At 36.5% G+C, this 14966-nt stretch overlaps 1 protein-coding gene across 3 annotated transcripts in view; it reads left to right on the forward strand.

Annotated features, from left to right (window-relative positions):
* Positions 1-274: 274 nt before the first annotated feature.
* Positions 275-14966, forward strand: part of LOC145694586 (uncharacterized) — a 52440-nt gene continuing 37748 nt past the window's right edge. The window contains exons 1-4 of one of the 3 annotated variants that reach the window (XM_081770944.1): positions 275-407; positions 2839-2973; positions 6482-6661; positions 13583-13741. In XM_081770944.1, the coding sequence (XP_081627070.1) occupies positions 2899-2973; positions 6482-6661; positions 13583-13741 (414 nt within the window). In that variant the 5' untranslated portion in view covers positions 275-407; positions 2839-2898. Of the gene's footprint in view, positions 449-2838; positions 2974-6481; positions 6662-13582; positions 13742-14966 lie in introns of all 3 variants that reach the window. The other 2 variants (XM_081770945.1, XM_081770943.1) reach the window with 2 other exon arrangements.

Here is a 14966-nt window from a genome sequence, read left to right on the forward strand (position 1 = left end):
GGTAAAGTAAACGGGGGGCTTTTCTACAGCCTCCGAAACTTAAACTACCCGGGACCTTATGCAGAGTCGTTTTGATGCGTGATTAGTGCCATACTAAAGAGTTCGACTAACATATGTTTCCTGCAGTAGTCTGGCTTTTAGTATGCGGCTAATCACACGTCAAAACGACTCTGCATAAGGCGGCCGTTTTTACCTTCCTACCACAACTAGACGAGCAACGAAAATACATTTACGACTGCCCCTAATCTAACTTGTTCTAGCAAGCATGTGTACTACCATAGCCATCTGTATGGTACATATATAGAAGGCTGTGGTACTACCAATGGTTTGTTCAAGGGAATTCCCGGAACAAGAAAGGGGAGGGAACATGAGTTCCCCCTCAAAAGAAGAAGAAGAAAAAGAAGAATGTAAGCCGATATGAATTTTGTTGTATTATATGTGTGTAATTGTATGTTTTACAGGTTTAATAAATTAATATACTTATAAATATATGGTGGATAACACAGAGTTGGTATCTATTTTGTCTGAATTGCATTTATTACTGGTATAAAGAAGGAACTGCATGTTGATTCAAACCGGCGTTTCCAATGTAGTGCTCAAATTCGGCGCAGGTTTACAATAGTTTATCAAACTAAAATAACCTATTCAATTTTTTTCTGCTGTAATTGATTTTCAGAGACGTTTTGCACACCCACTACTGAAGCGCACGCCTATAAATTGCATACAGATTAATAATGTGCGTGCAAACTGATGTGCTCTACAAATAATTTGTCATGTTTTATTCAAATATGTCCTTAATTGTTTGTACTTCCCCCTAGTGTGAGCATTAGCTTGTTGGGCCAATGAAAAAAAGAATAAATAAATAAAATACGTGCTATTGTATTGGGTGTTGTGTTGTTATAATGCAGGTATTTAATCGCAACTTTCACTTGTGCCTAGTAGTCGCTTTGTAGGATAAAATTCCTTCCATGCATGCAGAATCACTCGCACTACTTCAGCAGATGGTTCTACGAAATTTTGACATTCCATACATTTTTATTCCAGGTTAGAGATTTGTATTTCTTTTAGCAGACCATGCACTAATTAAGGAGCAGAGCACGCACATTACTACTTGCAGATTGACTTTAGGAGGGCTCAATATAAATATACTATGGCATAAAAATTACAGTGCACAAGACACGAAATTTTGCTAAGTGTCCATTAAATGCACGAATGGTATCTAACTGAGCCAGAGCAGGAGCGCAGCTGGGCGGGTCTGTAGGGAGCGGGCACGTAAATTCATTTCAATATCCAGTGCACTGACAATAATTACTTATATTCATGCTCTCGTTTCACTTGGCATCGTTGTATATTCATGCTATTTCCTATATTTTTGTTTGTTTGTTTTGTTTGGTAGGACCATCTGCCCGAGTGAACCCGATTCAGTTTACAAGGACTTCTGATTGTGGATATAAACACGCGTCCGGACGTATGTCATATAACCGACTGTAGAAGATACAAACGAACTTGTGCTAGGTAGCGTTTCAAAGAGAATCATCTAGAGCAGGAGAAGCTGCGGAGGTGCTTCTTTAGGGAGTAGACGCATTAGCAACGGAGGGAAAATGAGCGAGGATAGTGTGTACAATTCAAACTAACGGGGGCATTGCGAGGATGCCATCTAACTGAGTAAGGACACTAGCACAGCAGAAGAGGCCCACAGAAAGGTGTATCCACCGGGAGCAGGCGCGTATGTGCGTTGTCTATGCGGCTTCGAATTATAATCATATGAATTTGTTCTCAACGTAATAGTACCATTTATTTGTTCTTATTTTAATATATTTCAACAGAATTGCATCTCTTTCATTCCCGCCCTTCACTTTTAACTATTAATCGGAAATATTTTCGTATTTTCATGCTTTGCCTGACTTTCACTAGGTTCTTATTCATCTATATGGTATTACTGCGCAAAACTGGTTAACTGCTGCAGATAGCAGCCCCGAAATACAAAATGAACAGAATCAGACGAAATGTCAGCACGAGAGTAACAAGAAAAGTGTAATAAAGGTCAGCATGTAGGTTGATTAATTAGGAAGTAAATGAAGTTAAATTGTGGATTATATGTTTAAAAAAAGTTGAAATACGGGGTTAATTACTAAGATGGCAGTCCCAAAATACAAAATTTACGGAGAAATGAACAGAATTAAACGAAATTTCAGCACGAAAGTAACATAGAAAGGTCATCAATGTAGAGTGATTAATTAAGAAGAAAAAAAGAAGTTAAATTTTGGACGATATGAGTTTACGTATTGATGCGCTATTAGCTGAGCAGGCAATAGAGCATAACATGGCAGTGTTCCAAAACCAATTGTCTTATAACTAACCTAGGACGTGAATACTGCACTAATAAAGGGAAAACAGAAATGTAGAGCAGAAACTAATGGAAGGGGAATTGTATCTGAACTAAGTGTGGTGAAACAGGGCAAAATTTTGTTTGCTTTCCCATATTGTCGGACGTAAATTTGTAAAATTAAGGAAGAAATATGTTACTTGATTTCATAATAGCATTGTACAAGTAATGAAAATATATCAGGGTCTTGCCTCTTACTTGTATAATAAGGTTGAAATATGAAATGAAAAGTTTCGTCTTTACCGCGTAATACTCCGTAAGGAAGACACGAAGTGAGTGGTGTGTAAATGCACTATACTATGTGATCATAGAACGTGCACATTTATTGAATAAAAGTTTTCTGTCTTTATTACCACTTCAAGAGGTAAACTCTATGCTTCTGACTGTTTGTATTGTAGTATTAATAATAACGTTAATTATATTACTCAGTGGATTTTCTATTTTTATTACAGTTCTGAATTCAACCCTTGAGACACCGTAACTCAGAGATACAAAGAAAAAGATACATTACAATGGGTCATCCTAAGAAAAGAGGGGCCTGGTCCCATTGTATAGAAATTTATGGAGTTGGTAGAGCCCAAGATAAAGTAAGTATTCATTTACTACGTATAAGTCAGACATATTTATTGTTTCGGCTCACCCTGCTTTTCTTCAGTTAAAGAGAAAACAGTTCCACTTGGATTTGAACTATAGTTGTCTGAACTACAGTACTGATAGTGATGCATTGTCAAAGATGAAACATACTATAATGAAGTAATTTTGCGCACGTACTTAAAAATAGTTTACTTAATAGATAGAGGCGAAATTAAGTGACACGATGCTACGTCCAAAAGGCAAAAGGAAACCTAGAACTCCCTATATTCACATTTAGAGGCTTGTATAGATATACCACATTGACTTGACACCTAGCCAAGCGCTGCTATCGGGCGAAGGAATTCCACTCCCTTTGGCGTTGACAGCTACAAGGCTTTCTCGCTTAGCAACAGAAAGCCACAACCTTATTGGCTCAACGCGTGGGTGTGAGCCTTAGTTCGCATTTTTTTCCGCGACTCAAGACGTTTTGGCAGCTATATATCATTGAATTAAGAAGAAAAATATTAAATATATAGATATTTCACAATTTACAGTTATTTCGCGAAAAAAATGTAAATCATCTTTCTCAGATATAATATCAGTTTTGTTTAGCTGTCTCCAAGGATGATTGAAAAGTCTCGTACTATACAAAAGCCGTTTTTCGAATCAAGAAATGTCTACTGGCGTTGTGAGGGAACGTTTGGGTATAGAAACCAACGGATTTTATCTGTACGAATAAACGCAACAGAAAAATAAGGATTAGAAACACACGAGGAATTGAAATATGACTTACAGGTTTCCTTGTGTAACATTCGAAATATTCGATTAACAGTTGTTATTGGAATATCAAGTAGGGAGTAATTCGTTAGATTATAATGTATTCCATACACTCCATAAGTAATTATAATTAAGAAATACGGTTTAGTTGTGTGATTTTGTTGAATGTTAATTACACAGAGTGGGGCAGAAGTAGCCGTATACTTGCAGGATTCCCACAAACCGGAAATGTCAGAGAATTTTATTTTTGTCAGGAAAAATCGTGGAAGTTATTGAAAAGTTCTTTAATGTCAGGAAAACACACAGTCGTTCTCGATAATGAAGGTAACTTTGAACTGAAAATGTTATTTGGGTTTTAGGGACCATGCAACACAATATAGAATAATACGTTACAAATGCATTAAAATACATCATTGTGTGTTTTGCCATGATTTGTGAGTATTTCCTTAACTGAAATTAGTTGAGCCACATTGAATAAGAGTGTGGCGTCTGTGATCTGAGCTCAAATACATACGTCTTTTTAATCGACTTTAAAATGAGTTTCTCAATTCGATCCATTTACATCTATCTATCTACCTATCACACTCACCCACTTTTCTCTCGGGGCCGCGGTGGCTCAGTTTTAGAGCGTTCACCTCTGGTGCATGGGGTTCTTGGTTTGATCCCACCTCGCGCCAAGTGAGCTTTGTGGTGGACAAACACCATGTGCGTGGGTTTTCTTGAGGTTCTCTTTTTTCCTCCCACTTTCTTCATTCCACCGTTTCATTCATTTCTCATCATCATCAAGGCGTGGGACGTAAAACTTAAAGATTTCATTTCATTTTCTCTCTCTCTCTCTCTCCCTGTCTCACACTCACTCACGCACTCTCCCACTTTCGCTCGCTTGCTCATTCACATACACACATACATATAAATAGTCACCTATTTTGATTTGATAAGAAATTTATATATGTGGTGGCGATCCAGACTATTTTCAGAATTGAAAGTTGAAGTCTAGTCAAGCTGAAGTAAGAGCAGTGGCAGTACACTGTAACCAACTCACTCGGTTTTAAAATGAGCGTTACCATTATTTTCCTCCATACTCTTCAATTGTATGTATGATCACGTATAATTTCCACATAGATTCACCACTTCCGGTTTTTACGTTGATTCCTATTGTGCAAATACAGTAAGAGATAGCAAGAAGCAGATTTCTGCAATCGATTATACGTTTCAAGAATACATTTCGACTCCATCCTTAACTCTCTACTAAAACCGGAAGTAATAGAAATCCACTACAATTTCCGGTTTTAATATTGATCTACATAGATTAGAAATGATAGAACATTCCTAGAAGCGATCATTTTTGAATCGATTTAGCGTTCTAAGAATAGGCACCATTTTCTCGCTTAACCTTGTATTCAAACCAAAAGTGGGAGAAATCAACCATTTCCGGTTTTAATGTTGGTCACTATATAATTAAAACAGTAATAAATAGTTTTGTGCAATCAATTAAACGTCCCAAGATTATATTCTATCTTCACTCTTAATCTCTCTAGTAAAACTGAAGGCTGTAGAAATCTGCTACCATCTCCGGTTTCAGTAGCATTGAGATAATATGACGATATACAAACAAAACTTCTTCGCTGGTGTTCACGTGACGCTGCTGCTTTTTTTTATAATAGCGACACTGCTTAAGGAGAGAAAAGAGGCAACAAGAAAAAAAGCTTACTACAAGTGTCAGTTGGATTGTTGAAGATATGCCAAACCAGAGGATAAAAGCCAAAAAAGTAAAATACACAAGAAAAATATATGATCGTGAATATCAGAACAATTGACCCTCGATATAGCTTTAAAATGACCAAGAGGAAGGTTGGAGAAAAGGATTGTTCCGGTAAAATCTGGATGTCTGGATATCTCACTTTTAACTTCAAATCACGTATATATTTTCAGTGGACTACCGAGTATCTGCCCTAATGTGGCGGAAGGGCAGGTTAGATTAAAAAAAAAAAAAAAAAAAAAAAAAAAAAAAAAAAAAAAAAAAAAAAAAAAAAAAACGGATAGGCCAGAGTTTTATGAACTCATTTCTTTGCATAATTTCTCCTCCATAGTCACTACAACTTTTTTTCGTTTATCACCCATTTTCAAATTTTCAGTACAGTACTGTACGTACAGTTATAATCAGGAACAGCGGCAAGCGTACTGTATTGAGGTCCGTTACACACTGACGAAACAATGGACAAGGAGCAGAACGATGCTCTTTTCAAGTCACAACTTGTATTTTGCATATGACACGTAGGAGGATCGTAGCAGACGCTCTTTTCCAATGCCGTGGCAGTGTTGCCAACAATGCGTTGCCTTATTTAATTACGATAAAAGAAAACTAGACCAGATAGTAACGAGACGAATACGTGAGTCTACTGAAATTGTATATTTCTTGTTAAGTTGTTGTATTTTTAAATTGTATATTTAATTTCAAACTTCCCTTTTACCCTGTCCAGACATCGTAGTAACATGTTACTATAGATTTTTTTCTTTTGTTAATGGCATTATTTTTGTACCAGTATTATGTTCTACTGTGGAGGTCCAAGAGAATAGAACTGTAAAGGAACAGGCTATGATTTCGAACCGATATTGGCTGCTAAGTTTTATTGTAAAATTTACTCTCGTAATAATTTTTTTTGCATGATATGTTTTGTGTGTCTGTATCATTATGTATTACTGAAAGTGAAGTTTTATCCGCCTTTTGTGTTTCTTTATGTTCAGTTTCTGAAGACGTTTCTGACTCAAAAGCTTCAGCACCCGTATCATCGTATTCAGGCAGCAACTAAGGGAGTTAATGGGACTTGTATTCCAGTGACGTTTATGTCTCTGACAGAAGCTGAACATGCCGTGAAAACGTTACATGGCCAAGAAATGTCTTACGGAAAATTTTTAACAGTAGTGGTAAGTAATTTTCTTTTCTCATTAGAAGTTACGACTAATAGTGTCATCAGCATTAAAAACTTTTTGTACCAATTTGCTATTAAAAAAAGAAAAAAAAATCGAATTTTTTCATCGCAGTTTAGAAGTATGTGTATCGTACTTTCGAGAGCGCTGGAGATAAAAATTATTTATTTTCAGTTTTTCATGAACATGAAATAATAAAAGTATATAATACAACAAACACCGTGTGATAATGTAAAACAAAATAGAGAAAAAGTAGTTAATATATCTATACTAGCTGCAATACGCATTCTTCGCATGCGTCAGATAAAATATCTATGCAAACAAACTGAACAACGAAAGAAAAATAATCGGTCATTTTCTACTATTTTTCACATATCTCGATAAACACCCCCTCAGACCACCTGGTTCGAATTAAAAAAAAAAAAAAAAAAAAAACTGGCCCCAGCCTATGGGGGCTGTATTTGGAAGTCAACGCCTGCGGGAGTATCACCATTCATCTCAGCGACCGCAAACACTATGGATTTGATACTAATATCGGTCATTTGGATTATTTTTACATGTCTCGGTATCCCCCCCCCCCGTTCGGGTGACCCCCGGCCTGCAGCCGAATGGGGTCAATTTGGAAGTTAATGCGATCGGAGTTTCACCATTGATCTCAGCGACCGCGAAAACTATGAATTTGACACTAATATCGATCATTTCCCATTACTTGTACATGTCCCGGTAAAAGTCCCCCCCTGAGACCCCCTGGTTCGAATTTTGAAAAAATAAAAATAAAAAAAGGATTCGTCTTTGTCTGGGGCTTGGACAAAGGTACCCGTGACCAAAATTTGGTAACTCGGTTCACTCGTCTGGTCTCCAGGCCGCACACAGACACACAAACTTTATTTTATTTATGTTAGATGAGAATAGACGAGGATGGCAACACATAGTATTTTATTTATTTATGTATTTACTTATAAATGTTTCAGATACAGATCTATGTCGATATTACGTACACTGTAACAATGTAACAAAATTATAAGGAATAACAAAAAGAAATATGTATACACTACTGTCCTCATGTATTGCAGGCCTAGGAAAAAATTGAAATTTTCAAGTGTATTACTTTTTTTTTTTTTTTTTTTGAAAGATGTAAATCATTATTTGGTGTATGTTTCGTTGAAAAACTATACTCGACAAGTGATACAAAAACCTAATAAGTATGAAATGTGTAATGAAATGGAATTCTGGTATTTTATTCAAGTGGAATTTGATAACAATATTCTTACATTGCGTGCTACACAATGAAATTCGATTTGTCATGTTACATATTTGCAGGATAGATAGTTGTTCAAATATTTGTTACAGCTTTTTTTTTTTTTCTACTCAATTTCTCGTATATAAATGATAAGTTTGATACATATTTGTTTCAGTACTAACGCATAGTACTTTGTTGTATTACCATTTGCTTTAATGACCGCCTTCAGTCTTTTTGACATTAAGTGTATCAGATCTCTCACAATATTATTGTCGATTTCATGATTCCATACGTTCATAATCACTCCCTTAAATTCGCGTTTGGTACCAGGTCTTTTCTTTTGAATCCTTTTCTCCATAAGGTACCACAAATTTTCAATCGGATTAAGGTTTGGTAAATTACTTGGCCATGGCAATACTTCTATACTCAATTCAGATATGACAGAACGAATCTGCAAAACAAAAAAGCTTGGCGATATAGCTCAATACTGACCTTAAAAACATATTAAAAATAAATATAATGACATTTCTCAAAAAAGATAATATAAACTTACCTTTTTGGATGTGTGGCATGGTGCTAAGTTCTGCTGGAAAATTCACTGACGATCGTGAAAAGGATCGCAAGGCGTGTTCGTCAGAGGGCGCCTGAGGATAACTTCGTATTGGTCACTGTTCCCGCAATAAAACATAACCACATAAGTCATTGCTCACTACACTATAATCGAAGGACATTGTTTCACTGTACGTTGAAGGCACTCCAGGTTCCATCCTTTCATGCATCAGGTTCGCATCTGATAAGCTGCGGTCTGTCACTCATTAGAGAAAACCGACTTTCGTCGGAGAATATAACCGTTCTCCATTGCTCTTCTGTCGTACTGTTTAGCGCATGCCAATCTTTTCTTCATCATTGCAGTTGTCAAAAATGGTTTCTCCTTTGCAACTCTTGACTTCATGCCCATTACACAAAGTCTTTTTGGAATTAAACGTGCGAGTACACAAAAATGACTCGGAAATGTGAACATGTGATGCATGTTGCATGATGTCAGTACTCCGCCTTTCAACGTCAGTATCCATATTGTGCTTTTCAGGATGGCTTAGTTTTTGTTTTACTTGTAGCAAACAAATTATAGATTTCCTTACATTTATTTATATTCTAAATGTACTCTACAAGGCCTGGAAGTCTGCAATGTGAATTATCTATCATTGTGTAATTTTTGAAAACGATGCTCACCTGAAAACTTCAAAAGTTTTTCACTGTTCGTAATGAAATCTTTGAGCCTTACGTCCCACGATTATGCTTCTAGGTTAAAGGAGACGATGATGATGAGGAATGAATTAAATGGTGGAATGAAGAAAGGGGAAGGAAACGGGAGAACCCCGAGGAAACCCACGCACAGATGTTTGTCCACCACAAAGAACACTTGGCGGGGGCTGGGATCGAACCCAGAACCCTAAGCACCAGAAGTGAACGCTCTACCACTGAGCCACCGCGGCCCCCTTTTCACTGTTCGTCTATGTATGTCAATGTATGAGTTCATTGTTCGTCTATGTATGAGTTCAATTTTCGCTCTGAATGTTCCTATTGTGGGTTGTGCATCCAATATTGTTTTAGAATCGAATATGAAGTATAGGATTATTCAAAAAGCGCACCGGTTTTGGATCGTCCGGCAAATTGTTGTTTCTCGGTTGCCGACATTGTTTTGTATTGTTGCTCTACCCACAAATATTCCGATTGTCGCCTTAGTCTGAATTTCTCGCATTTCTTCAGTCTGTGTCTGGCCATGGAGCAGTTTACTATAGCGCAACATGTGCTAATTGTGGAAGCATTTTATCAGAACGGAGAAAACTATGCAGCAACTGTCAGTCGACTTCGCGCGGTTGTAGGGCGAAATGAGGCAGCGAATGAATCAACAGTTCGCAGACTTATGAAAAAGTTCATTGAAACAGGTTCAACAGTGAACATTAAAAGTCCTGGGTGTCGTCGCACTGGTCGTTCTGAGTAGAACATTACGGTGGTTCGTGACAGTGTGGCTATTAGTCAGGCAGTCATAGCGAATTTCACGTACAGAGTTATTGCATGCCTGCGCAGTAGAGATGGTCATATACCCGACGTCATTCACCATACCTGAAATCGTAAGTGTAATGAACATATTTATGAATTTTGTTAGTGTGTTTTTAAAAAAATAAAGTTCATAATTTGATGTAACAAAACCGGCGCGCTTTTTGAATAACCATATATATGATTTAAGAAATGTGTAGTCTTGTTTTGCTTTCAATAAATAACTGCATATTGTTATAAAATCATATACAGTTCGGTCCAGAAAAATATCCCTACTATGAATTTTGATTGAGAAGTATTTTATTATTATTAGATTTTCGTTGAGGTTTGCGTATGTACACTGACTGTTTTGGTAATTGAGTAACGGTAATTTATTCTTAAATCGTTTGTAAGAGTTTTTACTGATATCTGGTATAATCGACTACTTTTCTCTGTCGTGCATTTGTTTAGGGGGGAAATATACGCAATCTATAATTTTTTTGATGCTCAGAAATATTCATTAACCCTTTATTTGGCGCTGTTGCTCTCAAGCAACATCGCATTCTATTGCGTTATCCGCACAAATTATTCAGTGATCATTTAATTGACATTATTGCTTTCATACAATATTCATATACATGATATGCGGGTCACTTGTTCAGATATTTCTAATATTCGTCAACAGCGGACAGTCAAATTTAGTATTGTGGAAGCTTTATCTCCTACGTTCCGCGAAAGTTTTCTTTTTTTTTCATTCATTTGTGGTTTCTTGCTCTGTAGGAAAATATTTCAATGAAATTGTTGGTAATTACTGAGAATATTCTTGTGATATTTTACCATAATAGGGCAATGCTGCTCAGTAGCTGCACATAAGACCTATTTTATGGCAATGTTGCTTTGAAATAAACACCCTGTATTTTGTAACCAAAGTACAAAAATAATTTAAAAGTTACGAAATTATGATCAGGAAAACATGGTTCAACCATAACAGCGAACTAAATATTTTAATGGTAATGCTATCAATGCTTGCTAGTTAAAAGGTTAATTGGGAAACTGAAGCGTATTGAGATCAAAGGCATGCCATTTAGTGTACTCTTTAGGTACTAGATAGCAGAAATATGTTTGAAGTTCCAAAATACTTGTCCTAGATGCCACAACTTTTCGATTACCGCCATTTTTCAGTCACCTTTTTCTAGGAGGCAGAGTGGTCGGAAACGAGTGCATATTGGCAAAGTGAAGACTGCTGGTGCTATATTCTGAATTGCAAGGCTAGGTTCTGCGAATCAGGGCCAGCTGTTTTTTTCAAAAAATCCAACTGGTTTAAACAAAAAAAAAAAAAAAAAAAAGCTTTAAATCGTGTGAACTTCATGGTGACGTTTCCACATATCAAGCCATCCGCATTACGTTTATCTACTTTTCACCTTTTAATCAAGGGGTCCCGTGTTCAATTCTCGGTCGAACCACAACCCATCTTTCAAGTGTAAACCAAGTAGCGATTCGAGGCGTCCCTCTAAGCGAAAGTCTTCTCCGTGATAACTTTGGTATTTCATAAGGATGTTAAGCCTAAACATACGAAATGAAACCAAATTATATATTTCTACTTGAATGAATGCCTGTTGTTTTATAAAGAAACCAAGGTTGCTTAAATATATTGATAGAAATTGGCAAAATTTATCAACTGCCTCGTAGCTTCCAACATCAGCTTGGATTTGACTTGGTTTTTATTTTATTGAATGATATCTACATACCAAGTTTGTAATTTAATACCTCAGTTTTAGCGTAGTGATTATGATACGTTGACCTTAAAATTTTACATACAAATACATTTAAAGTAATCAGGATTTACCCAATGGCTAAGGCGGGAACTTCCCGATTTGTATATAATTTTGTATAATGTTTTTACTTGTGTAACTGTTTATCTTTTTGTTCTTCTGAAATGACTCTCGACATTATTTTAACAAGTAGGCCTATGTAAAGATCAGTACAACGTATTTTTATCAGGAGTCCTTCGTGGGTGAGTGGGCAATCGCATTTGCGACCAATTAGTCCCGGTTTCGTGTCCAAATGGACAATTTCTTTTGGATGTAAGCCGAGAGACGGTTTGGATTCTTCTTTAAGCTTATGTGACGCCTTCCAGCATAACGTTGTTGTTGCATAATAACACCAAGGCGAAACAAACTAATTTCTGTCCATATCTAATATAAATACATGGAGTAAATTATTTAAACCAAAAAAACCGGGTTTAAACCAAAAAAACCTGGTTTTTTGGTTTTTAAATAAAAACCATGGTTTTGGCAACCCTGCTGCGAATACAAAGCTGTGTTTGTGTTAATATCTGTTCCATTCAGTGAAGGGTCATACATTTTCAGTTTCTACATCATGGGAAAGAAAAAGAACCCATCTTCAAGAAAACAAGGTATGATTTTGAGACTGAAGTCGCAAGAAATATCGAATAGAGAAATCGCAAGAAGGTTGGGCATTGACCACAAAACAGTGGGCAATGTTATAAAACGTCAAACTGAAACTAAAATGTTAAGTTTACAGCATCAGTGTGGACGTTAAAAAAAAAGCTTTGATTGTGCAGGTCAATCAAACGAATTGCGAAGCAAGAGAGAAAATTAAGTGCAAAGCAGGTTGCTGCGAAGATAAAGGAGGAGTTAGGTGAGAGTATTTCTTTCATACCGAACAATGTTAAGACGTCTCTCGGGCATGAATATTTAAAAAGAACCGCCTGTAAGGAATCCTCGTTTGACAGAAATACATCAAGGACAGAAAGATTCGTGGATATGTTTGGAAAGTGGACAGTTGATGATTGGAAAATGGTAATTTTCTCAGATGGGAAGAATTCAACGTTTTCGATAATCATAGTGGATGGAGTCGGGAGAAGAGTTAAAGCAAGAGTGGATCACGGAGACAAAAAAGTTCAGTGAAAGTGTAATGGTATGGGGAACAGTGTGTTCCAAAGATGTCGGAAGGATTAAAGTTTGCACAGTTCCAATCAATGGTTTAGCATACTGTGAGATACTAAAGAAGGAGCTTTTGAATACAGCTAGGGCCATTTCAGTGGTTTAAACCTTGGACCATTCATTTTTCAAGATGATAATGTATCGTGCTACCGATCGAAGATTGTCCAACAGTGTGAGTCAGAATTAGGTATTTAGAGACTATGGTGGCCGGCCAATTCATCTGATATGAACCCCTTCGAAAATTTGTGGGCTATTATGTCTTCCAAATTGAGCAAATGTTGTAGTAACAGAACAGAATTAATAGAAAAAAATGTTCATGTTTGGTACCATGAAATCGAGCCTGGTACATGTGAGAAACTTGTTGCATCGATACCAAAAAGAATTCAGGCTCTTAAGAAAAGCTAATGGATGACAAAATATTGAAACACTATTCATTTGTGTATTAAATAATGTAAACTGTATTGTAAAGCAATAACATAATAAAGGTATATTACATAATATGAGTAAAGAACCTCGCATTAAAATTACGAACGAATTAAGCTTTCCCGAAAACATAAGAGTTTTTGGACCGGACTGTACCTTAGCTCTTTTCAGTTCGATAGCATTCGGATTGAACTATTTTATATGTAGTAGTATAATTCAACATTGAAGTTCATATATTTATTGTGTTTTTAGATGGCAGGTACAGCTGCTAACGCAAGTGAAAAGAGAAAGCTTGATGATGAACCAAATGATCCAGGAAAAAAATTGAAGCTAGAAGTGGCTGCGATATCTGGCGCGGAGAGATTGAAGATTGCATCTACTCCACTGGCGGACCTTCCATATGACGAACAGGTTAGTAAAACAAGTGTAAGTTGCATGTTGGACTTTTGATCAAGTGCCCGATGGCAGAACTTTCTTTGTCTTTCTGCAATGAGCTTTTGTACGTCAAAAATTTTCTGCAGATGAAACACTTGTGATTGTTAAAAGTACGCTTTACGCGACAAAAAAATAGTTCAAACTATATTTATGCGAGTCGTCCGTGTATCTAAGACATCTACACATAGCAGGCATGTTTTTATACTTTTCTGTTGGCTATTTTTTCTTCTGGCAATATTTCTGCACAGGTGTGTCAAATTTTCTGCGATCACATCGCAGATCGCGGCATGTTCTGCTATGGGGATCAAGTGTAATAGAAAATTAGTAAAATGAAAAGGTGTTATAGTTGCATACACTTGCCTATGGCATCAGTTAGTGTTGCAACATCCGACATGTGCTGTGCTGAAAGAAGACCGGTGGTTATGAGAAGCACACTGTATCTCACAAGTACTTAGCTCAACGTCCGATTCAAAACGTCGGGCCTTAGGCAGGGTTGATTAATTTAAAGCGGAAACAGAAAATTTATTGTGTAAATTAAAGTTATTTTTATTGCGAAATAAAGTAACATACAACATTTACATTTTAGACATTCTGATGACACGCACAGGAGTTCTGTCAGTCTAGTTACATGTTTATGCGTTTTCTGAATATCACATCTACTTCTGTGCTTTCGAGTCTTGGTCACGGAGGACAACAACAGAAAAAATAGAAATACTTTTGCCAAGTCATAAATTATGGGTAATCCACGGTCAGGAATTTTTAAAGCTTTATCGGTCAATCATCTGAAATATGTGACTTGCCAATAACTCCACTGGTATTAGCCACCACACCACTTTTTTGTACCCAGGCTTAGATTCCGATCTGACATACGAACAACCTTGTACTTTGTGATTTTGTTTTAGGAAAGATTTTGGGTAAGAACGGTATTAGATACGATCCGTAGACGACGTAGAGGAAAGAGAGAGAGAGAGAGTGTGTGTGTGTGTTTATTTATTTATTTATTTATTGGAAAAATTGAATAGCATGCATAGTAATTTAAGATTTACGTTAAAAAATAAAAATGAAGGCAAACGTACTTATTGAAATCTTAATATATAGTGCTACAGCAACAATAAGTTTGGTATCTGTGTCCACCATAAACCCAGTGCTGGCACTAAATATATTCATTACAAATTCGCTCCTTTTGCAGAGATTAAAGCAA

This window comes from Thermobia domestica, chromosome 9 (assembly GCF_964235325.1).
Source record: "Thermobia domestica chromosome 9, izTheDome1.hap1.1, whole genome shotgun sequence".
NCBI classification, from domain to species: Eukaryota; Metazoa; Arthropoda; class Insecta; order Zygentoma; family Lepismatidae; genus Thermobia; species Thermobia domestica.